The sequence below is a fragment of the Eutrema salsugineum genome, unplaced genomic scaffold (genome assembly GCF_000478725.1).
Source record: "Eutrema salsugineum unplaced genomic scaffold, Eutsalg1_0 scaffold_1, whole genome shotgun sequence".
Classification (NCBI taxonomy): domain Eukaryota; kingdom Viridiplantae; phylum Streptophyta; class Magnoliopsida; order Brassicales; family Brassicaceae; genus Eutrema; species Eutrema salsugineum.
Genome location: NW_006256909.1, coordinates 19,754,971 through 19,779,452, shown reverse-complemented (window position 1 = coordinate 19,779,452; position 24,482 = coordinate 19,754,971). Strand labels below are relative to the sequence as shown.

Below are 24,482 nucleotides of genomic sequence, written 5' to 3'. Positions count from 1 at the left end.
AAGATAGATTATTTCGATTAGGGTTCCTAAGACATGTATTTATAGTGCTCAAGACCTCTCTGGACGTCACTTAGGGTTTCTCCAAATGTGGGCTTCAGAAATGGGCTTTTTGGGCTTGGAGGTTGAAGGCCGCGGTCGGGACACGTGTGACCGCGGGTGGAAGTGCTGGCCAGCTGGTTTACGGGACATCTTGCTCTTCGCGTATCTTTTGAGTGAACCGTTGGATTGCCAAGCTGTAAAGTGCACTGGAAAGCTGATACTTCCATCTTTAAGGTCTCCAAATTTGAGCTGGATCAGACGGTGAGAAGGCCTTCAATCAGGGGTGAACTACTGATGGTTTGACTCTGAGCTGAAATCTGGTTTTCTGTCCATTTTGTTAAGCTTTTCTCTAAGTTACCTGAAAAGAGTCTTGGAACTACAAATACTAGAAAAACGTGATAAAGTACTTAAAAGCAATTAAAAACATATAAAAAGTATTTCAAAACGATCCATAAAAGTGGTCAAAATACGGTGTTATCAACAAGATGGAGAGGAGGATGAGGTTCTTCCAAGAAACCACCAGAACCAAGAGAGAGAAGCACGTGAAGACCTTGATCCACCCATCAATGCAGCCGATGGTGACCACCCAGCAATGCAGCCGAATGAACGCATTCACCGCCCCATTCCGCCAGCAAATCAACACCGAAGACAAGCCAGGAACCATCGCATAGCTGATTTTGATGCACCTACTCAAAATTTTCAGAATCGATCTGCGATTCAAGTACCATTTCCAAACCGGAATGAGTTTGAAGTCAAGCCTCAAATCATCTCATTGGTGAAGCAAAACCAGTTCCATGGACCATATCGAGCTTTTTTAAGAAATTTGCAGCATGATGAGAACAAACCAAGTTCCACCTGACTATTTAAAGTGTAAGTTGTTCCCTTTTTCATTAGCAGATAAAGCTCACCGTTGGTTGAAGTCTTTGCCTGCAGGATCGATTACAAAATTGGGAATAATGTAGAACTGCTTTCCTAAACCACTTCTACACTAAGTCAAGGTCGAACAATTTGAGAACGAAGATCTCAACCTTTCAACAAGGGCCAACTGAATCTTTCTATGAAACTTGGGAACGTTTTAAGGAGTATGAACGTGATTGCCCTCACCATGGATTTCATGGATCAAGCCTGCTGAGCACATTTTACCGAGGTTTGCAACCAAAATACAAACTTTCACTTGATACAGCTAGCAATGGAGATTTTGGGCAAAAGACGATAACCCAAGGAAGAGCTCTCATCGAAAATTTTGCTCAAGCCAATAGCAATGACTGTCCTGAATACGATCGATCGATGAAGCAAGCCGGAACAGACAACAAGGAGATAACCGAGTTGAAGAACATGGTGAGCCAGCTTCTGAAGAGCAACAATCGCTCGATCCATGCCTGTGAAACCAACAATGGCGCAGAAGAGGAAGGACCTAGTGATATCGATCACATTAATCAAGCATTTCAAGAAGAAGATGTGAACTACGTAGGAGCACTGGTGTCATACCAAAATCGCTCCAACAACAACTTCAACAACAACTTCCGGAATGCAAATTACAACAATCTCTCTTACCGCAATCCAAATGTGGAGAATCCTCAAGATCAGTACTACCCACCTCAGCAAAAATCCTTCCAAAACAAGTTTCAAGGTGGAAACTTTGGAGGAATAGTACCATATCAACCGCGACAGCCATATAACTACCAAGGTACGGGTTTCAACAGTCAATTTGTACAACAGCAGGGAGTCACGACGAACCAGCTAGCTTCACAAATCGGTAGACTTGAACAGTCAATCCAACAGCTTGTTATGACGAACGAAAAAAGCATCTAAAGACGTGAACGTGAAAGTGGACTGCATGTACAATGATCTGAATGGTAAGTTTGAATCTTTATCTTCGCACGTAAAAAAGTTAGATGTGCAAGTCGCCCAAACAGCCGACTCTATGAAGAGGCAAAGTGGAGTTCTTCCAGGAAGAGTTCAAGATAACCCTAAGAAGTTTTGCAACCCCATAACCACATTGCCCGAAGAAGAGGCCGGAACCGATGGAAAGAAAGAAGAAACCCCAATCTTTGTACCACTGTACAAGGATATCGATCCCAAGCAGCCACCGTTTAAGGTACCTGAACAATCACCGTTTCAAAGGCTTACCAAAGCCGATGATCCGGGACGTTTTTCCAGTGTTTCATTTCAGGAATCAAGTTTACAGACTGCTTGTGCGATTTCGGAGCCAATGTCAACATCATGTCTAAGACATTTGCCGAAAAATTGGGCATACAAACCTTAAGGACATCGACAGTTAAGGTTATCTTTGGAGATTCATCTCAAAAATATACTGAAGGGGCGATTCATGATCTACAAGTTCTAGTGGGAGATAAGATTGTTCCAGCAGATTTCCAAGTCCTGGAGATGGATAAAGACAAGGAGAGGCCACTCATTTTTGGGAGACCATTCCTAGCTACAGTAGGAGCAATAATCGATCACGCAAACCGGCATGCTGTTTTCCTCAATGTGGACCGAAAAAGGTACTATCCTACTATCTTAGATGAATTTCCAAGCAAAGGATACAGGCTAAAAGAGAAAGAAAATGAGAAGCCGAAAGCTTTTGCAAAGATCAAGATCATCATTCCACCAGATGCAACAGAAACTAGTGAGGACCAAATCCAGGAGCTGATCGAAAATACAAAAAGGGTTTTGAACAACATTAAAGTCCGAAAGAAGAATAAAGGGAAGAAGACGGCTCTTCAAGGAGAAGAAGTAAAACCTCCAGCAACCGGAAGTGATAAAGGCACATCAAGTGGAGTGCCATTCAAATCAGCCTGATTCCTCATGCTTACGTCGAGCTAAACGACTTAAAACAAAAGCGCTTAATGGGAGGCAACCCATTTAGGTACTCTTTCTTTTAGTTTTCTTTTCCTTTTTACAACTTATGCTTTCTTTTTCTTTTTAAGTTTTAGGTATTTTATAAAACAAAAACACAAAAAAATCAGAAAATTAGAAAAACCAAGAAGAAAAGGTAGGTTTTTAGCTGCTCGGCCCGGCAAAGACGAGAAGATTGGACAATAGGCCGCAGGAGGAAGAGCCGCGGTCGCGACCGTTCGACCCGCGGCCAAGGGTGCATCGACCGCGGCGCCGGAAATGTGACCGCGGCCGAGCCCTCAGCCACCGCGGTCGCGCGTCTCCTGACCGCGGCCGTTGGTCGTTGAGGTGACACCGCAGATTTCTGCCGCTTCCCGGTGTTGCCTGGTGTTTACCTGGTGATTTCCCGGTGTTGCCTGGTCTTTACCTGGTGATTTCCCGGTGTTGCCTGGTGTTTACCTGGTGATTTCCCGGTGTTTGCCTTGTCATTCCCGGTGATTCCCGAAATGTTCCCGGTAAAACCCGAAAAGATCCTCCGTAAGTTTTAAACTTTCCTAATGTGCAAACAAGAAAAGGTAAGTTCCCGTAAACTTAAAAATTTCCAGAAATTTTCCGTTTTTGCTTCAAAAACGCTTTTTAAATAAAAGAAACAAACTTTTTGGATCAAAACTCTTTCTTCTCTTCTCTTCCAAAAGACTTAGAGGTTTAGGAGAAAGAACACATTTTTCAATTCTTAAGCTTTTTACGAGATTTTTGGCTCGAACCTCACTCTTTTTCAAAGCTGATTTCAATTCTGCAATCAATTCTCTCTTTCCAGCAAGGTATGAACCTCAAACTCACCATTCTTACTCGATTTTGAACTTAGGGTTTTCTTTAAAAACCCAAAATCTTGGTCTATTGATGGTGGAAATAGCTTAAGAATGATAGATTATCCATTTAGGTTATCTAAAAATCGATTTTAGCACCTAGCTTAAGAGAAATTGAGATTTTTGAAATTTGGATTCTACATGCTTAATAAAAATTGAATTTGGAACAGAAAAATTGATGAATTTGATTTAGTCTTGTGATATTAATGATTAGTATTGGGTAATATTTAGAATTTACATGGAAATTGCTCATCAAAACCGATTTTTAGAAGATTTCTATGTTAAGAACATCAAAAATCCGAATTTAATCATGAACTACTTGATTTCTCTGATTTAAAATCGATTTTGTTTTCTCATGGTTTAAATTAATCTATTTATGCTAGTATTAGTATAACAGATCTTAATGTGTTAAAATCAGCATCCAAATTCATTCTTTTTCCAAGAACCATTTTGTTTTGCAGAAAAATGGAACAAACCAGATCCCGAAGAAGCCGTCGCACTGGTGACAGCTCCGAGGACATTCCCAATGATGCTACTCTCAGAGAGTACATGCTAAACCAAGCCAGACCGAGAAGAAGAAGTTATGTGATGAGATTGCTCCAGCACTCAAGAGAAACACGAGCACCTCCCGAGCCACCACAGATTCGATACATTGGGAGGGAGACAAACCCGAGAGTGGACTATGCAAGGCGTTTCAAGGAGCTGAACATCAAACCCACGCCTTGCATTGATTATCATACACTCGAGATGCTTGGAATCAGAGAGGATGTGATCTGGTACATCGATGCACTTAAGCTGAGACCCTACATGGAGCTGAACCTTCCGACTTATCCTGAGCTAGTCCGTGAGCTTTTAGCGACCATTACACTCCACCACACGAAGAGGAGGAACCCCAGAGCATCAGATGGCATCTTGTCATTCTCTATCCGCGGACAGCCTTATTCTCTCACCATTTCCGAGGTTTGTGAAGCTCTTAAGCTTCCATACACTGATGGCATTTACCTTGAAGATGAACCTGATCTTAACCTGTGGAGAGAGATGGGTCATGGAACCTATGATAGTGGGAGATCGAAGTCAGCCCTTCTTAGCCACCCAGCAGTGAGAGTTGTTCACAAACTCTTAGCACACACGATCTTCTCTAGAGCAAACATGGGAGGTATTTTGAAGACTGAGCTCATTACACTTCAGATTCCGTTTATGGATGACCCACGACTTGCTTGCTTTGCATGGATCATAGCGCAGAATATGGTAAAGGTGAAGCATGATTTACATGGTTGCGAGGACGCTACTCCAGCTTTCGGGAGTACTATTACAGCGATACTACAGACTGTAGGATTCGATTTCTCATCTGACGAGCCACTTCCCGATGTCTGGTATGATCTACTTTATCTCTCTCGCGATCACACTATCTCTCGTGCCGCTTTCGATCCAGACAGGTTTGGTTACAAGTATTGCACTGGCACCGAGGAGCACCGAGTCCGCTTACCTTCAGCGTCTATCCCGAGATTATTCAACGGAGGACGCCCACGATGGACTCCGGTATCCGATGATTTTCTGCCATATCTGTACCTCGTCTACCATTCACCATTGGCCAATACATAGTGGCCAAGGCGAAGCGTGATGCAGCTGCAGCCCGTGTTCATTTTCAGCCATCTATTTCAACTGGCCACACCTCATCATCTACGTCATCACACACTCATTCCAATATCGAGCGCAGAGTTGAGAGACAGGGACGACGTTTTGAGCGCGTTGTCACCTTCTTACAGGAGCAGCACCATTTCGCAGACGACACTTCGAAGGATGAATGATTGATCAGCATCATTTTCTTTTCCTTTATCTTATTTTATTTTATTTTGCTTTTATTCACCATCTTCTCACCAACTTTTTCACACTGGGGACAGTGTGATTTAAGTCTGGGGGAGGATGTCTATCCGTACTAATCATTTTCTTGCTTTTGTTTTTAAATTTCAAGTACCTTTTTAAATTTTAATATGTAACTTATTCGACATTAAGTATTTTTCAGGAATGTTTGACGCAAAACTATGATGATTTAGACCTGCACGCTTCTACACTATGCATGATAGCTCATTTGTGGTTAGCACTAGACTAGGCGGTAGCTAGAGTACTTGCACTACGAACTCCCACCAGAGGACTTCTATTCATGGAGATTCTTTCTGACAGGATATACTAGCTCATTTTATTTGGACTTAATATTGATATCTAATTTTCTCATCATTGATTTTAGGCAGACATCGACATACACATCTAGGACGTCTTTTACCATCACTTTTACCACTATTTGTCGTCCTAGATGACCAGTTTATCTTTATCTGGTACCATACCCTAAACCCAAAACCCTTGTTTTCAATCCTCATGCATTCTCTCTTTAGTTTATATCAGCAGATATGTGCAAAAACGACGGAGAGAAGAGGAGCGACGCAGTTTTCAGTCACTCACAAAGGAGACTGAATGGAATTGGGAAGGAAGAGTATCAGAAACATAATAAAGCTTTACAAGACAGATATTAACTGGTAAATTCGTGCTCTCTAAGATTCTATATCTAAAGGTGTTCCCTTTCTCTAAAAAAAAAAAAATGTGAAAAGAGAAAAGAGAACAAAAAGCCTAATGAGTCTTAGATTGTCGAAATTTGTGGGGCAATGAGCAACCACTATTCGTTTAAGGAGCTATTGTTTTGAAAGATTTACAAAAATCTAAGTCTGGGGGAGTTTGGAGAGAACCTGAGGAAGAAGACCATGAATCTATGTCAAGAAGAAAGTGACTGAAAACTGTGGATACCAACAGCTTCACTCTCTCTTGCGGTTTTGCATAATATCTTGCATCCTCCAGATTTTCAGGTAACCCTTAAACACTTTAAGCCCTACCCCCAAAATAACCCTTCTTGACACCTAGCCTAGATTGCCTTGCCTAGATTTTCTTTGATGAGAACCACCGAGATTTGTAATGAATGTTAAGAACTAGTTGACTGGAAGTTAGATCTTAGTGCATAGATTTCTGCGTGACGGATTAACGGACTAGTTATGCCTGTATTGCTAGTGAGAATTTTCTAGGCTATTCCTGATTGATGCATACTGATTGATATTGGTCTAGAAGTTTGGTTTATGAGATTTTGTTTAGTTCCTGCGTTTTCAAACCTCTCGCCGAGATTAGCCTTTGTTTTGTTTGTGGACAAACAAAAGACTAAGTCTGGGGGAGTTGATAACACCAGATTTTGACCATTTTTATGGATCATTTTAATATATTTTTCAGGTGTTTTTACTCCATTTTCAAAGGTTTTCAAAGGGTTTTTATGTTTCCGGATTTTAAAAGACTTTTCAGGTAATTTGGGATAAAGAGGCACAAAATGGAACAAAAAGACTCTTTTGGATAAATGCAGACCGTCAGAACTCTCATGGAGAGACGAAGATCTTCTCACCGTCTGATCACCCTCAAAATTGGACAACTTATAGAAGAATCAACCAGCTTTCAAATGCACTTGGTTTGGAGACATTCCAACGGTTGGATCTCAAGATATTCCATTAGCCCCAGAGCCACTCGAAATCGGTCAGCAACTCACCCGACCGCGGCCAACAAGCTATTTGCCGCGGTCAGAAGCTTCCCGACCGCGGCCAACAAGCCAATTGCCTCGGTCACAACACTCCCGACCGCGGCAATCAATCTCTGAGTTAAAGCCCACTTATCTGAAGCCCAAAGTCATTCTCAGCCTCAATTCCGGAACCCTAGAGACCATGGAGTATTGGAGACTATAAATACATGTCATTTAGGTCGTTTTTAGACACCACCTTCATACTTTACAGAAACCCTATTCCTTTAGCCGTTTTTATGAGATTTTTGTAGAAAATTGTTCAAGTCCGAGTTCTTCAATAGAGAAGCTTTCTTTATCTCTTTTCTTTACTGTTTTTCATTACTTTTATTAAAACCAATGATGATGTCGAACTCAGCCATGTCTGAGTAGTTCCCGAGTTGGGCTTAGGGTTCCCGAAAGGGGCTCTCATAATCGATTAAGACATCTAGGTTTATAGATCTGGGATTTTAACCTGTTCTCTGTTTATTCTTGTTCTTATTGCATGTATGCTTGATTGATCACCTAGTATCTGATCTAGATAGTTAGTGTTGCGAAAGTTTTCATTAAGTATCAGCCCTAGAATGAAACAGGCGATTTTTCCGTAGGAGTGGAAATCTACCTGCGGCGAGATTGTGAGTATTGACGAGTCTTGTGCAGCTCTTGCGTTCTCTCCCTTCCAGGGCCAGAGTGGAAACCTACTGGTCAGGGTTGCGAGAAACAGTTGGTTATGATCACGACAGTGACGTAGTCATACCGCCATACTCTAGCTCTAGAACCCATATATCGTTATCTGTCAATCCCAATCTATCTACCTTAGTGTTAAAACCGATTATGATCCCTTAGAGTTCCCGAAAGCTCAGCGTTTTTAGCCATAGTTTACAATTCCATCGATTTTTACTTACTTTCTTAGACCTGCATTTCAATTTCCTTAGTTCATTATTTACTTGCTTTATTTACCTTTCATGCGATATCTTACTTGCCTTATTAGCCTTTCATTCGATATTTGCCTATTCTAATTGCATTCCATTCGATTTTCTTACCTGCTTTTTACGATAGATTTATTTGCTTTCTTTTGTTTTAGTTTAATTCGCAAGAAAAATAACCAACCTTTAAAACCAATTTAGTCTAGACATAAAGTTAAAAACCGTAGAAGAATACCAGGCACACAAATCTCTATGGATTCGATCCCTAAATACTACAACTGATTAGCTGCGCACTTGCAGCTTTCATTTGTTTTGTTAAGGGTAAAATTTGTTCCCTCACGTAGTTGACACGAACACATCAGTCACCAAGCATCTGGATCAGATTGTAGTTCATGATGCAACTCTCATGCAGTAAAAAAAATTCAGAAGAAAAAGTTCTAAGATTCGGCTCAAAAGCTCATGGAATCCTCATCGAACATATAAATACCCATCGAAAATCTCTTAATCCCAACAATAAAACTACTCAGACATGATGAACGAAATCAAAAACATAGTATTAATAAGTAAATAGAAACCGAAATCAACAAAGAAAGAACAAGGGTTCAAGAGACAAATCTCTCTCTCCCTAAAAGCTAAAGTAAAAACAATAAGAAAAATATGAGGTAATGATTCGGTTCTCCCTTTTTAGGGTTCCTAAAACATGTATTTATAGTGCTCAAGACATCTCTGGACGTCACTTAGGGTTTCTCCAAATGAGGGAATCATTGTGGGCTTCAGAAATGGGCCTTCGGGCTCGGAGTTGGCTGGCCGCGGTCGGGATGGCTGTGACCGCGGGAAATGGATTGCTGGCCGCGGTCGCGGTGCTTCTGACGCGGGAAATTGCTTGTTGGCCGCGGGTGGAAATGCTCGCTGGCTGGTTTACGGGACATCTTGCTCTTCGCGTATCTTTTGATTGAACCGTTGGATTGCCAAGCTGTAAAGTGTGCTGGAAAGCTGACACTTCTATCTTTAAGATCTCCAAATTTGAGCTGGATCAGACGTTGCGAAGGCCTTCAATCAGGGGTGAACTTCTGACGGTTTGACTCTGAGCTGAAATCTGGTTTTCTATCTATTTTGTTAAGCTTTTCCCTAAGTTACCTGAAAAGAGTCTTGGAACTACAAATACTAGAAAAACGTAATAAAAGTACTTGAAAGCAATTAAAAACATAGAAAAACTATTTCAAAACGATCCATAAAAGTGGTCAAAATACGGTGTTATCACTAACCACACTGCAGAAATCCATTCTCACAAACCTCACAGCACCCGCCACCAAAAAAAATCGCCTAACCACACCACCATGAGAGACACACAGCAGCTACACCAAGATAAAGAAGGATAATCCGACTCCGTGCACCACCAGATCTTCAACTGGAGATACACCTAGAGATTTTCCCGAGGTGCCACACTCCTCTCTCGATTCGAGCCTCCACGTAGGACCACCAGAGCCCAACCCGACGCAACACCATAGGAACAACTAAACCAGAGAGGACAGAGGTCTCCTTGGCAGAGGCTAGGAGCGCCAACCAAGAGAGAGGCGGAGACAAAGAAGTTGACAAAGATGCTTGAACGCGTAGTCGGGTAAGGAAGAGGATACATACGGAAACCACCTGTCGGAGGAAGAGAAGTTTGAAAGGAGATCAAAGAATTTTTGTTTTGAAGGAGGCGCCTTATGTCTCATGCCTGAGAGAAAACAGAAACCACCGACTCGAGATCCTCCACCGGCTCGTGGTCATGTATCCCTTTTTCTTTCTGATACAGATTTTTTATCAATATTAATACCTATACATTAAATTCTACCCAATTATAACTATCTATACTATTAAAAGAGACACAAATTTAGATTTCTTTAAATATCTATACTATTATTTTAGGTTAATTTGAATTTCCTAAAAAATAGGTCTACTTAATGAAATATTAAGACAAATATATATATATATATATATTTATATTTATAATTAATTCTGAAAATTCAATTATTAATTTAGATTATTTAAGATTTCCTCAAATATAGGTAATATATTAGCTATCAAAAAATTCAAAAAATAGTTTTAAATGTAATTATAAAAAACAATAATTTAGATTTAATTTAGATATTCAATGTAATCAAGATATTCAAATTTAAATTATACAGTAATATAAACAGACAAATTAGGATAATATTTTTATAACCGCTGTCCTTTGCCGGTTAGTTTGTCAAAACATACATAATAGTGGCATGATTATTAGAAGAACAGATAAACTCATTTTAATATTTAAATATATATTGATTGAGTAGTTATATAGATTCGTATAATAACAAAATTTACAATTACGATTACATCGATATATACTTAACTAATCTATCTATAGTATTATATTAATATATACCATATGGCAATATCATATGGATTTAATAACAATTTACATTTTTGTTAGAAAAAATATTAGTATCATTTAAAGTTACAAAAATCACAAGATCATGAATTTTTTTGAGTGTGTTACCTCTTAGGGGACTTTTTTAAAAGATAATACCTTCTATAGACATTTTTTCAGTTTGGTGGACTTTTTGACACTATTCAGCTACCGTTCATATATGGAAAAAACGAAATTACCCCGGACTTCACTCACAAGCTGCTTTCACACATTAAAACGTGTGGGATCCACACAATATATCTTTATTTTTTATATTTCAATTACATAAAATGCCCATATTTATCTGTCTTTATTTATCTTTTAATACAAAAACAATCAAATAATTATTTTGACATTATGAATTATATCTTTTTTTTCTTAATACTTTGATATCCATTTTGATAATTTTTAACTTAATTTTTATGTCGTTAATTGATATAATACATACATATTTATATAGTGATATATATATATATAGACACAAAATATATGAACATCTATGCAGATCCACATAGATATGACAATGTGGATGCATTAATATAAATATGCATATATATTTATATGTGTATCCATATAGTTGCGTACATATAAGCACAATTATATAGATATATATGTATATTTATATACATATAGTATAAATAAATATAATTATATAGATACACAACTATATTTACATATGCATCCATATAGTTGTGTATATATAGACACAACTATAGAGATATATATGCATATCCATATGTATATAGTGTATATATATGTAATTATATAGATACATATACAATATGTATATATAAACATATAGACATATGTGTATATATGCATATCCATGTGTATATAGAATACATGGATGTAATTATATAGATATATATATATTTATTTACATATGTACATATAGACATATAGACATATGTGTATCCATATAGTTACGTACATGTAGACACAACTATATAAATATATATGCATATCTATATACATATAGAATTATGAATATAATTATATAGATACATATATATACTTTTTATATATGTATCCATATAGTTGTGTATATATAGACACAACTATATAGGTATATATGTATGTCCATATGTATATAATATATATAGATGTAATTATATAGATACATATATATATATATATTTACATATGTATCCATATAGTTGCGTATACATACATATTATGGATACATACATATAAATATGCATGCATATTTATATGTGTATCCATATAGTTGCGTACATATAGACACAATTATATAGATATATGCATATCCATGTGCATATAGCATACATGGATATAATTATATAGATGTATATATATATATATATATATATATATATTTACATGTGTATTTATATATATAGTTATATAGATATAAATAAAGTTAAGGTGGGTTCCGTGTGTTTTAGTGTATGAAATTAGAAGAATAAAGCAAATGGATCCCATGTGTTTTTATATTTTATTTTTTAATTAGAAAATAAAGTAAGTGTAAATAAAGGGTATATTTTCCGGTGTAACAAAATAAGATAAGTACACCAAAACACTTAAGTACCTTTGGTGGTAATAAAAAAGATAAAAAGTGTCTTTGGTGATAATTATTTCAATTTTTTTTATTAGAACTAAAGTCAAACTATTTTCATTAGTGTTAAGTCTGCATTAAAATAATCTAATTTAATAGCATGGGTTAGAAATATATTATAAACAAATCAAACAAAATATTATCTTCTTACTAAAACATAAGAATCACAAATTCAACATATTTGAATCAATAACATTTATTTTACATCTCATTCTCATTTTGTATATTTTAAGATTTTCTCTGAAAAAAAACTTTGTCCATTTTGCATATTTCAAATATTTAGTTTTTTAAAATTACATTTCGCAGAGACATATAACTTAGTTCAGAAGTATATATAGTATAAACATCAAAATATATATTCTCATAATAAATAAATAAATTAGTTAATTTCCACTTACACGCGTAGAAGTTATAAATTTAATATATTTGGTCAAAACAGTTAAAGTCAATTATAATTCAGTATACAAAAAATTTGATCTCGTGTGTACGTACGGGTTAGAATATAGTTCATAGTTTATAACAACATATGATAATTCTCTCCACCTTGAATTCTGATTTGGCTAAAGTAAATCAATGAATCGTTACTGAATAATTTCATCCTTATAGTATTTAGAGACTAAACATGCCTATTCCATAATGGCTCGAACTTTCAAGAACACTCACCCGATCCACCTGTGTTTTGTGTTATTGTGAGTTGTGACCAATGTTCAAGATTTTTCTAGGCATTAGTCAGACGGTCGGGTGTCACCTAGCACTTAGTCCAATAATTAAGGATTGAACACTGATTAATCGGTGATAACTTTAACAATTTTATTTATTTATTTTAATTTTATAAATTTTATTATTAAATATGTTATAAATAGATGTTTCAAAGAATTATGAAAGAAATAGATTTGATTTTAATTCTAGAAAGAGGTTTGAAATCAAGATCACACTCACATCTAATTGTATTAGGTTTTTGTTAAGCAAAAATCAGTGGTATTGATTTTAATTAAGTACTACATTAGGACCCCGCATATATAATATGAAAAATATGTATTTATAGTGAAATATTTGATAATTTGTAAAAATTGAACATTTTCTTTGAAGTAAAATTTAATTTTGTGTATTTATAATTCGTAAAAAACGTGTATTTATAATTTAATTTTGAGAATCCATGAAAAAAGAATACCCCTAAAAATAAAATTTATGATAAATTAAATTTTAAATTCTGTATTTTCTTTGTTATTTTGTAATTTTACTTTTTATGATTATGATTGGGTTATTAATTTTTCCAAACTTTTAATTTTTTCTTTTTTATGCTAATTATTTTTTGTTGAAAATGAATGATTATCTATTCTAATATTTAATTATTAACTTGCTTCTGAAGAAAGTTTTACTGACTCTTACTAAATTGGTAAGTAATACTGTAAGAATTTATTTGTACTACAAATATGTACCCTTCCTCTTATGTACATGTGACAAGTGAATAAGGAAAAGAGCAAAAACCATTCAATCATTTCTCTCTCGTTTTCTTTTCCTCATTTCTCTTTCTCTCGTGTTTCAATCTCCCTAATATAACAAACATATATATTATATACAAAATACATATCTCACCCCATATATTAAGTTATAGTTTATAATATGTTATCAATATGATCGTCTTTCGATCCGATCCAATACTGAAAAAAGATGAGATCTATTTTTATACTGAAAATGTGAAGTTTAATTTATGATTCAATCGGTTTATATTATATATTCTGGTCGGATGATAGGCGATATCTTCTTCGAACCGATCGTTATGATAGGTTCTTCACGATCATTATGACCATATGGTAGACTATGTCTCCTCAGGTTAAATATATGGTTGGTTTATGATCAAATGATAGTTGTCTCCTCAAATCATTACCTCTATATAATAAATGTCCCGAAGACATTTGAGAAAAGTTTCTGAAGAACTAAGAAAAACATATTATGTTCAGAAGACATACTTGAAAACAAAAATGTCTCGAAGACATATATGAAGAAATCGAGAAAAAAATGTATAAAAAATAAATTTAGAAGGTATATATGAAAGTGTCCAGAAGAACTGCATAATATATTTCATCCAGAGACGAATATTTGTTTTAATTATTGTTCTTTAATTTTTGTTTATTATCGTTTACTATATGGAAGGCTTGCCTCCTCTATTGCTCAAATTCTGTTTTTACAAATTTTATTACATTTCTTTAGTTTTATGAAAGAACCACATAAAATATTGTCTTGAAAACATATATGTAAGAGTTCCCAAAGAACTGCATAAATAAAAATGTCCAGGAGACATATTAAAATGTACCAGAAGAACCACATAATTTTTATCCAGAAGATGATTTTTCTAGTTATATATATATATATATATTTTTTTTTTAAAAAAAAAATTTTTACTATCATTTAATTGTTAATATGTTTCACTATTTGATTTAGTTTTGTTAATTAAATATGTGAGTTTCAGAAGAATTATTATAATTTGAAAATAATTTGAGCATCAGAAGAGCTAGTTGTTTCATAAATAGAAAACGCATCAGAAGAGCGAGAAAAATCTGGAAGAGTTAAAAGTTCCGGAAGAGCTAGAAGCCCGGAAGAACTAAGAACTTTCGAAAGAGCTAAAAAAACTCCAGATACTAAAAGCTCTAGAAGAGCTAAAAAGTTCTAAAGCTCCATAATGCATGGATGCATGTTTTTTCTCTGCTATGGTTTTTCTTCTATTGAGTTTTTCCATAACAAGGTTTTTATTGAAAACATCAAAGAACACGCAAGAAAATACGAGGAGAAATATATAATTTCAATGAAGAATAAACTTCCAAAAGATTTATAAAGAGAAGATTGTATTGATCTTTTCAGAAGAGATTATTTGATGGATAATCAAGGGAGAATATTGAAAATGAATGATTATCTATTTTAATATTTAATTATTTACTTGCTTTTGAAGAAACTTCTACGGATTCTTACTTAATTGGTAAGTAATATTGTAAGAGTTTATTTTTACTATAAAGATGTATTTTACCTCTTATGTACGTGTGACAAGTGAATGAAAAAAAAGCAAAAACCATTCAATCATTTCTTTCTCGTTTTTTTCTTTTCATCTCTCTTATTCTCACTAGGCATTTCCCTGGGCTACGCCCGGGTTTTTTTTTAATAGATTATTTTACCTCCAACATGTTTGACATTATTGTTTGTTTATTTTTTCGTATTTTTGAATATGTATGTGAAATGAACATTACTATTTTCTTTTTACTATTTATTTGTTTGAAATGTCCGCTTAATAGTTGTTCTAATTATTAAACCTATCGTACCCATTTCATCTTTCTGCTTTCAATAATTTTAAATTTTCTTTGCAGATTACGTTTTCAATCGATTTAATTATATAATAGGAAAAAAAAAATCGATCTGGACAAAGTTTTTGATTCGAAGAGACTTCTCCTGAACCGAAAATGATTTGTCATTGTAAGACCACCCGAAAGTGATTTTTGCTGTAAAATTGTGAACAAAACGTTGAAGGAGTATGACAGAAGTGTTAAGTACGACCACAAAGGTTTTTTTTTGAGGAAAAGATTTGGCAGAATGCATTCTTTTTCTATTCAAATTTAAAGAATAAGTATGTAAAAGGATGAATTTGAGAGGAAAGTATAATATATAATTTTTTCTTGTTTTTTTTCAAACCTTTTTTGTAACCTTTTTTTTTTCTTAGAAAACAGTCTCTGTCTAAATTAATTAGGGAAATGGCCAGAAATGATGTCAATACATTTGTTGTGTCGTGTCTTCATCACCTTATAATTCGTGTGATATCCTTGGTTCTTTTTATGTGTTTTGTGTTGGGTTTGTATTTTAAACATTCTCTAAATACCACCACCAATGTATTGTGAATTTTTGGAATCACAATTAATTTTGTTATTTTCTTTTGTATAGTTATTAAGGATATCAAGATTAAATTTATTGGATGCCTGATTTTCCGCTCACGTAACGTTTTAAAGCGAAACTGATTGTTTTGAATTCACATAACGTATCTGAAATTATGTTGCATCTATTATTTATTTTTTAATTTGTTTTTTCGTTTTCTTTAATTTTTTTTTATTTTGTGTGTCTTACTTATTCGAGATATGTTGTTATTAGTTTTCATTTTTTCAAAACTCAAAATCAGTCATCGTCAGTTCTGTGGAATTTATATATTATACTTTTTTTTGGCAATCATATTGAGTAATATAGACTGATTGTGGTGTATTTTTGGTAGCTTTGCTTTATTTAGAAAGCAGTTGTCCAATAAAACGTGTGCCTAATATCCATGTTCTGTTGTTTTTGGTTTGACCTGAGTGGCCATTATTGTTATAATTCCTAACAGTTAGCAATTTAAATCTTATGGATCTTTTTGCTCTCAATAATTTAGGTAAAAGATTGACCGTACATTAAGTCTGAAATTGTTTCTCTATCAAAGATCTGTTGCCCTACATATTGGGCAATTTTTCTTTGTATAGAGCCAGCTCACAATACATTGGTGGTGGTAGATATGATTACATGCCAGATTGTTGATATCTTGTCTTCCTTTGAATGTTTGTAGACAGATTGTGCATTCCTCATTTTCTTCGTCAGAAGTTGGATTCCTTTTAGCAGCCTCTAGACTGGCTATTAGAATGTCTGTTTCCATCCTTGATCTTACATGGAAGCTGTTATCTGTAATCATGAAGAAGATATCAATGTTCTTACCTATATCAGTTTGGGTTGATATTTGGACAGCGTTGACAAAGTGGAGAAAGTATGCTGTAGTTCTTCTTGCTTCCATCTCTTCTATTTCATGATAAGTTAGAAGACATTCAATGTTTCTTCTCAAGGTTGACTGTGTTGTTGATATCCCGTTTCTTGCATATGGTATATCTATGATGATGTCATCTTGCTCTGTGTGTGGCCTTTTGATGATTATGTGTATTGTGGTGGTTGTGTAGGTATTAGAGATATGTGTTTCATAGGAGTAAGAATATGTTATGCTTTGTGGATCTCCCATAGTTTTTTATGGTTTTTCTCTTTTTGGTTTTTCTGTTTCTGCTTTAGTGCGTTGGTGTATTTATAATATTTATTTTTTGTTTCTGCCTTTTGGTTTTCATTTTGACCACGGTTGTTTTTTGGGAGTTTGGTTCTTGGTTATTAAATGCATTTCATTCGTTTAAGAAGTTGGTCAATCAAAATTTGTTTTCTACGTTATAGTTCAGTTGTGGTGTTTAATTATATGTATATATATATATAATTATGTATTCATATTAGGTTTTGTTTGATGTAGTTGTTTGTTTTTTAACGTGTATTGAAATTGAATCTCCAAATCAATGATTGGTGGTGTTTTAGGGTGATATTTGGGATCCTTTTTTAAAAAAGAATCAAAGAGATAAAGTTGGAATGGTAATACGTTTCGTTCTTCTGGTGACTAAATTTATTAAGGAATTTAATATTTAAGTTAGTGGATCCCTAACTTGACGCTCTTGTAATGGTTTTAAACAGATACAAACGTTTAAAATAATAATTGATAAATCAAAAATCGGATTAGCTATATATTAAATATATTTCCTGCAATCATGATGGGAAACCTTTTATCAAAATCATGGAACGCAGATAGATATCATCCATCATAAAAAAGTCATAGAGAGTTTTAATCGTTAGTTTAAATTCATATAATTACGCAAAATTTTTAAAAATAAATTACAAATCGATATATAACTGAAGGAGAAGAAGAAAACAGGTCCTGTGCGGACATTGATATTCAGATTAATATAACTATAAGAAAGTGCACGTAATTATTTTTGGGAATTTATGGTGTTGGTTCCTCGTATTTAGTATTCTTCCGGGGACGCTTGTTTTCATCGGTTTCTTCACTGCCAAGGCTAGTCTTTTTGTTTTCCTAGCAGCACTGAAGTTGTATTCATCCACTTTGACTTTGAATATGGATGTCTTGGCAATTGCACCATTCAAGCTTTCTGGGAGTGGTATGTTATCTCCAGCACCGCCAACCCCAACAGCCTGCAAAAAAAGAGGTAGATGCAGTCTGTTGATGTTTCTTATTTACTTTGGATTAAGAAATGAAGTTACTTACGTCGACGTAGTCTTCAACTATCTCTGCAGCTTTTCTCCCAATTAGCTGAGTTCCAGCATCATCGAGGAGAACAAACGTGGCTTTGTTGTCATTGTCGGAGACGGATATCTCGACCCGATACCTGTGTCTCAAAATAGCAATATGAATATAATTAACATATATATTTAATTATGTATTCATATTAGGTTTTGTGTGATGTTTTTCTGTGGTTCTTTGGGCTTTCTACTTACTGCAGCAGAACTTTGTAGTGACATCGGTTGAAGTTTAAATTCGTAATTTTTTCGTTGGGTATATTGTGTTTTGGAATTTATATAATCTTTGTGGTTGTAGCTGACTATTTTTTTAACTCGTTAGACTTGATTGTTTTTATGCTGTGAAGGAGGAGAAGAGCATTTTCTTCTTTGATAATTTTATTTTATTTTATCTTAATCTTTGTTCTACCATTTGTGGGTTTGTATATTTTATTTTGTTGTATTTATATTTCACCTTAATTGTAAACGACAATTGACAAATAATAATATTGTTTGCAACGAAAATACTTTCTTGTCATTGTGTAATTATAGAGCCAAAATGTATAAGTAACTGCTCTGAGAATGTCTATATTACGATACAATAATTGTTATTTGAAGAAAACAAACACGAATAAGAACAAATTGTAGTACTGCTCTAAGTATCTTGTCCTGAAACTCCTGGTATGATATGAATTTTGTAGCATAAAGACACCTGTTTAGAAAACCAAAATCTTTGTTTTTCCATGTTCTAATTTATTAATTTTTGTAGTGAATAGCTTGAGTCACTTTTAGAGGTGATAGAGAATGAGAAAGTGTTTGGAAGTTTTTGCCCTCTTTATTCTTGTTTATGAGAAAGATGAACGTTAGAAGTATACACAAATGGCATAAGAAATTTATATGGAAGTGTAAACAGAACTATTAAACTATTTATATCATGAAGACATTTAGGAGGAAGTTCAAAGATACCAGTGTAGAGAGCTTGTACTGGAGATCGGCAATGCAAACAGTAGTCGTCTTGGCATCTCTTTCATCCTAATTAAATAGGCATAATTAAGAATATATCACATTTTGTTGGTTGGTAAAGATTTATGAATGTGTCTGTTTCACTTACCTTCGTAGTTTGTGAGGCCAGCATAGATTTCTTTGTAAACAATGTTTTTAACTGCTTCTTTTGATGTATTTTCTTCTTGAACGATAGTTAGCCCTTTCTTTGAAGTAACTCTGGACAAAGCAACATATAATTGTCCATGAGTGAACACCGGTTTTGGCAAGTATAATAGAACTGATTTTAAGCTCTGTCCTTGGCTTTTGTTGATTGTCATAGCATAACAGATTCTTATTGGGAATTGTCGTCTTCTTAGAGTGAATGGGTGCCTTGAGTCTGGTGGGGATAAAATTATTCTTGGTAACAATACTCTCTTACCAACATGACTGCCTGTTATTATTTCACCCTCGATAACTCGATCACCCATATATGTTACAATAAGCCTCGTTCCATTGCACAAACCTTCCTTTTGATTGATATTTCTGAGCAGCATTATTGGCACGCCAATTTTCAAACAAATCTTATGGGAAGGCAATCCAGGGAACTCCAATGAGTTTAGATATTCCACAGCATACAATGTTTCATTTTGCGGTGATTTTGTATCTGTTATTGCAAAGCTATCTGAACTAAGATACTCCTTGGACTCTCCTTCTACTTGCGATATCATGTATGCATTGATTTCATCAACAGTCTCATTTCGTGGCGTGAGAATGGCTCTTTCTGTGTAGTATTCTCTACTTCTTTCCAAGTCATTATGATTGCCATATGTTGCCTCTATGATTTCTTTTATTGTGTTTCCACTGGTTTCTTTTATAAATTGCTTGTCAACCACCACCATCTGCCCATCATCTGAAATGTCATGACTTGTTTCATTTGTAGGGGCTACTCCGTCCCCGACTCTTAATACCCAATTAGCAAAATCTCCATTGGAATCTTCCAGTCTCATATTTTTTTTCAATATATATTTGTAGCAAGAATCCCACAAATACGATTCGCTAATAGATGCCATGACTGTATCTGCCCGTGTGCCTTGTGGTATAACTGGTAATATTTTCCTGAAATCTCCTCCAAGAAGAACTGTTTTTCCACCGAATGTTTGGTCTTTTGCTGTGGGATTTTCAGTAGCCATTATGTCTTTCAAAGTTCTGTCCAAAGCCTCAAAAGTGTGTCTATGTGCCATTGGTGCTTCATCCCAAATTATTAGATCTGTTTTCTTGATTAGTTCTGCAATCATTGTGCTTGGCATTATGTGGCACATCGACTGTTGAGTAACATTAAATGGAATCTTGAACCGTGAATGGGCCGTCCTACCACCAGGTAGAAGCAGTGCTGCAATCCCTGAAGATGCCACTGGCAATACAATCCCTTTTGTTGATCGTATCTTTGATATAATTGTCTTGTATAGAAACGTTTTCCCTGTGCCGCCAGGTCCGTAAACGAAGAAAAGCTTGCCACGTTGATTTTCAATTGAATCCATCACTGCTTATATATTGTTCTCTGCTCGGGGTTTAGCTGTTTAAAAAGGGCTTCATGCTCCTCTTTCTGCTCAGCGGTACTGTATTTCATTTCTTCTTTCCATAGTGTATTCCCTATCTCTTTCAAAAGCATTGGATCTGGCTGTGGCATGCCTTTAAACTCTTGTAATGTGCGTTCATGTTGATGCAAAATCTTTTCCACCTCCAGCAACGTGTATTGTTCTAGCTCAACATCTCCTAAGCTTAAGTTCTTATGTGTGAAAACTGCTTGTTTCCTGTATGTGATATCTTCGCTTAATGATTTCCAACAATGTTTCCAGAGCTCTTTAGGATTACTAACCTCACAGTATATAAGCAGTGTTACAAACATTTGTCGTAATTGAAACGGTGTTGCCCATGTATTTGTTTCTACCATTGCTGCATGCCATTCTTTGTCACTGTCCAGTAAACCCTTTGTGTAGCATGCTGCTTTGTAGTCTAGATGCAAGATGTTGTCAACTGTTCGCAGTTCTTCAAAACTGGTTACTCCCCTTACCTCAGTAAGTATTATCCTTAAATAGTATAGATCCCCTGAGTTTGGATGTATTGTAACTAATCTGCCGATGGCTTCCCTTCTTTCACGGTCCGTCCATATCTTCAAAGATTGATCCCATACAAAATGTTCTGGTATTTGAACGTATGTCCATTTCCAAGCCTCTTCTGATCTTTTGTTTAGCTCGAAATACTCTGTCAGCATAGTTTTGTCAATCCCTGGTCTCCCCAAAACACGATCCAGATTGTCTGTGTCTTTGTAGGTGACATTTTGCTGTCCAGGCAAATGGATGATTAGTTTTTGTACGGAAGGCTTTCGTTTGTGAATGTGGTAAGCAAAAGTCCTCCACATTGCTTCGTGTGCTGATAAGTACCGACAATCTAGGTACTCTTGTATCTCATTTCTCGGCTTCTTGGTTTTACCTTTTCCCTCGACGCTTGAACCGGAATCATTTCCCTTCTCAATAACTACGGTGGCCTTATCAACTCCTTTAGTAATGTATTTGAATAGGTACTTTATTGCAGTTGTTCTGTTGCACCACTCAACATTAATGTGCGCCTTATACTTTTTCAGAATAGCCATGTTATGCGGGATAACATATCTATTATCCAACCTTGTGCTCTCTTTAATGACATAATCTTTGTCTAGCTGGCGTCGACGATAAATTATGTATCCGGATTTATCGATCGTTGTCTGATCTGTAAAAGGGCGTGGATATTTTTTTGTACAAACCTGTTTCTCCATGCACGGGGATCGAGGTCTGTCTAATCCACACGGACCATGCATCATGTGTTTTGCTACCTGTTCATACCCTTCTGGATCTTTTTCTTTATTGGGCAGTTCTGCTGAAATGATTGCATCTACATCTTCAGGTTTTGGAGTTTTAGTTGTCTTTCCAAACCATAGTAGCAAATGTGCATGTGGTAGACCTCTCTTTTGAAACTTGATTCTGTGGATAACTGGAAAATATGTAGAATAAGTTAGGAAATATTTTTAGTTCCATTGGCAATGCCTTTGATATAATTATGTATCATTTATTATGATTTAATATAATATATATGTATAAATATAAATAAGGAATGTTGTGCTATTAGAATTGCCAGCATACCAGCAGTGTATGGTTTGAAGAAAGTTCCTTTCTTTAAATCTTCCAACAGCTCGTCTAACTTCATTTTGAAGACGCGACACTGAATATCAGGTCTATCATTGGGAGATGCACCACCATATGCTGCTAGATGGTCTTTTATCTCTTTCCAATTTGGATTAGCTGTCATTGTGATAAACAAATCTGGATTTCCATATTGTCTACAGATTGCCATTGCGTCATGATATTTTTCAACCAGATAGCAAGGTCCCCCAGTAAAACTTGGTGGCAAGATAAATCGTTTTCCTATTTTTTTGGCATCTGTGTCACCTTTTTCTACAGCATCACATACATTATTGTAAAGATCAGCTCTGAGTTGGGTTTGATTGTTTCTGGCCCAGCGAAGTCTTTCTTGTTCAATAGCAGTATATGCATCTACCACGTATTGATGAAGAAGGCGACCTCCCTTTACTATTTTCATTCCTTCTTTCAAACGTGTCTGGATTTGATAAGCGTAAAACTGACGAATGCTTAAGAACTCTCTTTTTCTTGGGTTTGCGTCATCCAATTTCATAGGTATTTCTGTGTGGAATCCATACTCACCATAAGGGAATAGTAGCGGGTATTGCAAGCTCATATACAGTGGGTGATCATCTCTGATTTCTTGTAGATGACCTGATTGCAACTGCAGGATGACATCTCTTTCCCCAATGGTAGTAGACATGTCACCAACAATTAGACCGGAGACCTCATTGGTTTCGGGTGTGTCATATTGCTTTCCTTTTCCTTTCTGTGAGATTAATCGGATTGTGAATTCTTCTCCGCTGTTAGACTCGAAGATATCACGTGCTCTCCGAAAAATCTTGGCAAGACAATTGTGTGCATCGATCATCTGAATTAGATGGGTTACTGTTGCCTCATCTAGTTTTCCATCTGTTGCATTTTGGGTTATTGCGTTTATGCGGTTCCTGACTTCATTTTTAGTGTCAAAGATGTAAAGCTGGAGGTATTTGGGTGGTTGACCTGGCATTGGCAGAAGGGAGCCTATGCGGTGATAGTTTTGACCTTGAATTCTAAATGTGAATGGGCCTGGTCTGTATACGACGCTGTAATCAATTTTCGCTCCAATGGATGTGAATGCCAAAATAGCGTTGTATATTCGAATTGCTTCTCGAAACCAGGGACAGTTTAATAGGTCTTCAAGAACAGGTGGTGGTTGTTTTACTGGCGGAAGTTTTATTTTTCCTTGGTTGCAACAAATTGTGTACGTAAGAGCTCTGGTTTTTCGATCTCTTCCTGTGCTTTCCGAGGCCCAAACTAATGCACCACAAAATGTACAGTCCTGAAGGTTGTTTTCCTCGTTCTTTGAAGTGGTAGCTGTGTTTTAAGATTTTTTCTGTTAGTTATTGTTAATAATATAATAATTTTTTCCAGACGTATTGTTAATAATTCATTTCTGAGCGAGAAACATATATTAATAATAATTTTCCACCACTCTGAAATTTTTTGTAATACTCTTTCATAAATTACATATTATTTGATGTAATATAGTACCTTTGGAGCTATTTTTTGATCTCTGGCGTTCTGATGTCGTAGACGTCATAGTTGAAGCTGTTTGCAATTTTTTTTTTTAAGAGAATGTGTTAATATAGCTTCAAAATAATTGTAATAAATTATTGTAGATACCTTTTAGCTCTTGACTTGCACGTTTAGATAGTAGAATTGCTTTTCTCATTGCTCGCGCGTTTTTGTGTCGAACTACAGAAGAGAAAGTATTGTTATTCTCTAATTTTTATATTTAATGTGGTTGTAGATTTGAAGGTAATTGTATTATACCATAGAGAGCACATATATCACATCCACCTGAAAGAGTTGTATATATTTTTGATTAAATAAGGTATTGAAATTTTGACTTATATATTAAATAGATATTTGCGTATTGTATGTAGCATAATTATACTACGAAGAAGTACTCACAATTGTATAGGTTT

The 24,482-nt window shown here is 35.3% G+C and overlaps 1 protein-coding gene and 1 non-coding gene across 2 annotated transcripts; both read right to left on the bottom strand.

Annotated features, from left to right (window-relative positions):
• Nucleotides 1–1,044: 1,044 nt before the first annotated feature.
• On the bottom strand, nt 1,045–1,151 carry LOC112082510. Its single transcript, XR_002897184.1, has one exon. It is a non-coding gene; the product is annotated as a small nucleolar RNA R71 (small nucleolar RNA).
• A 19,725-nt stretch (nt 1,152–20,876) lies between these two features.
• Nucleotides 20,877–23,521, bottom strand: LOC112082147. Its single transcript, XM_024149246.1, has 2 exons — nt 22,516–23,521; nt 20,877–22,366 (listed from the first exon to the last, which is right to left on the bottom strand). Exons 1-2 carry the CDS (start codon nt 23,519–23,521, stop codon nt 20,877–20,879), a joined length of 2,496 nt encoding a protein of 831 aa, XP_024005014.1.
• Between the last annotated feature and the right edge of the window lie 961 nt (nt 23,522–24,482).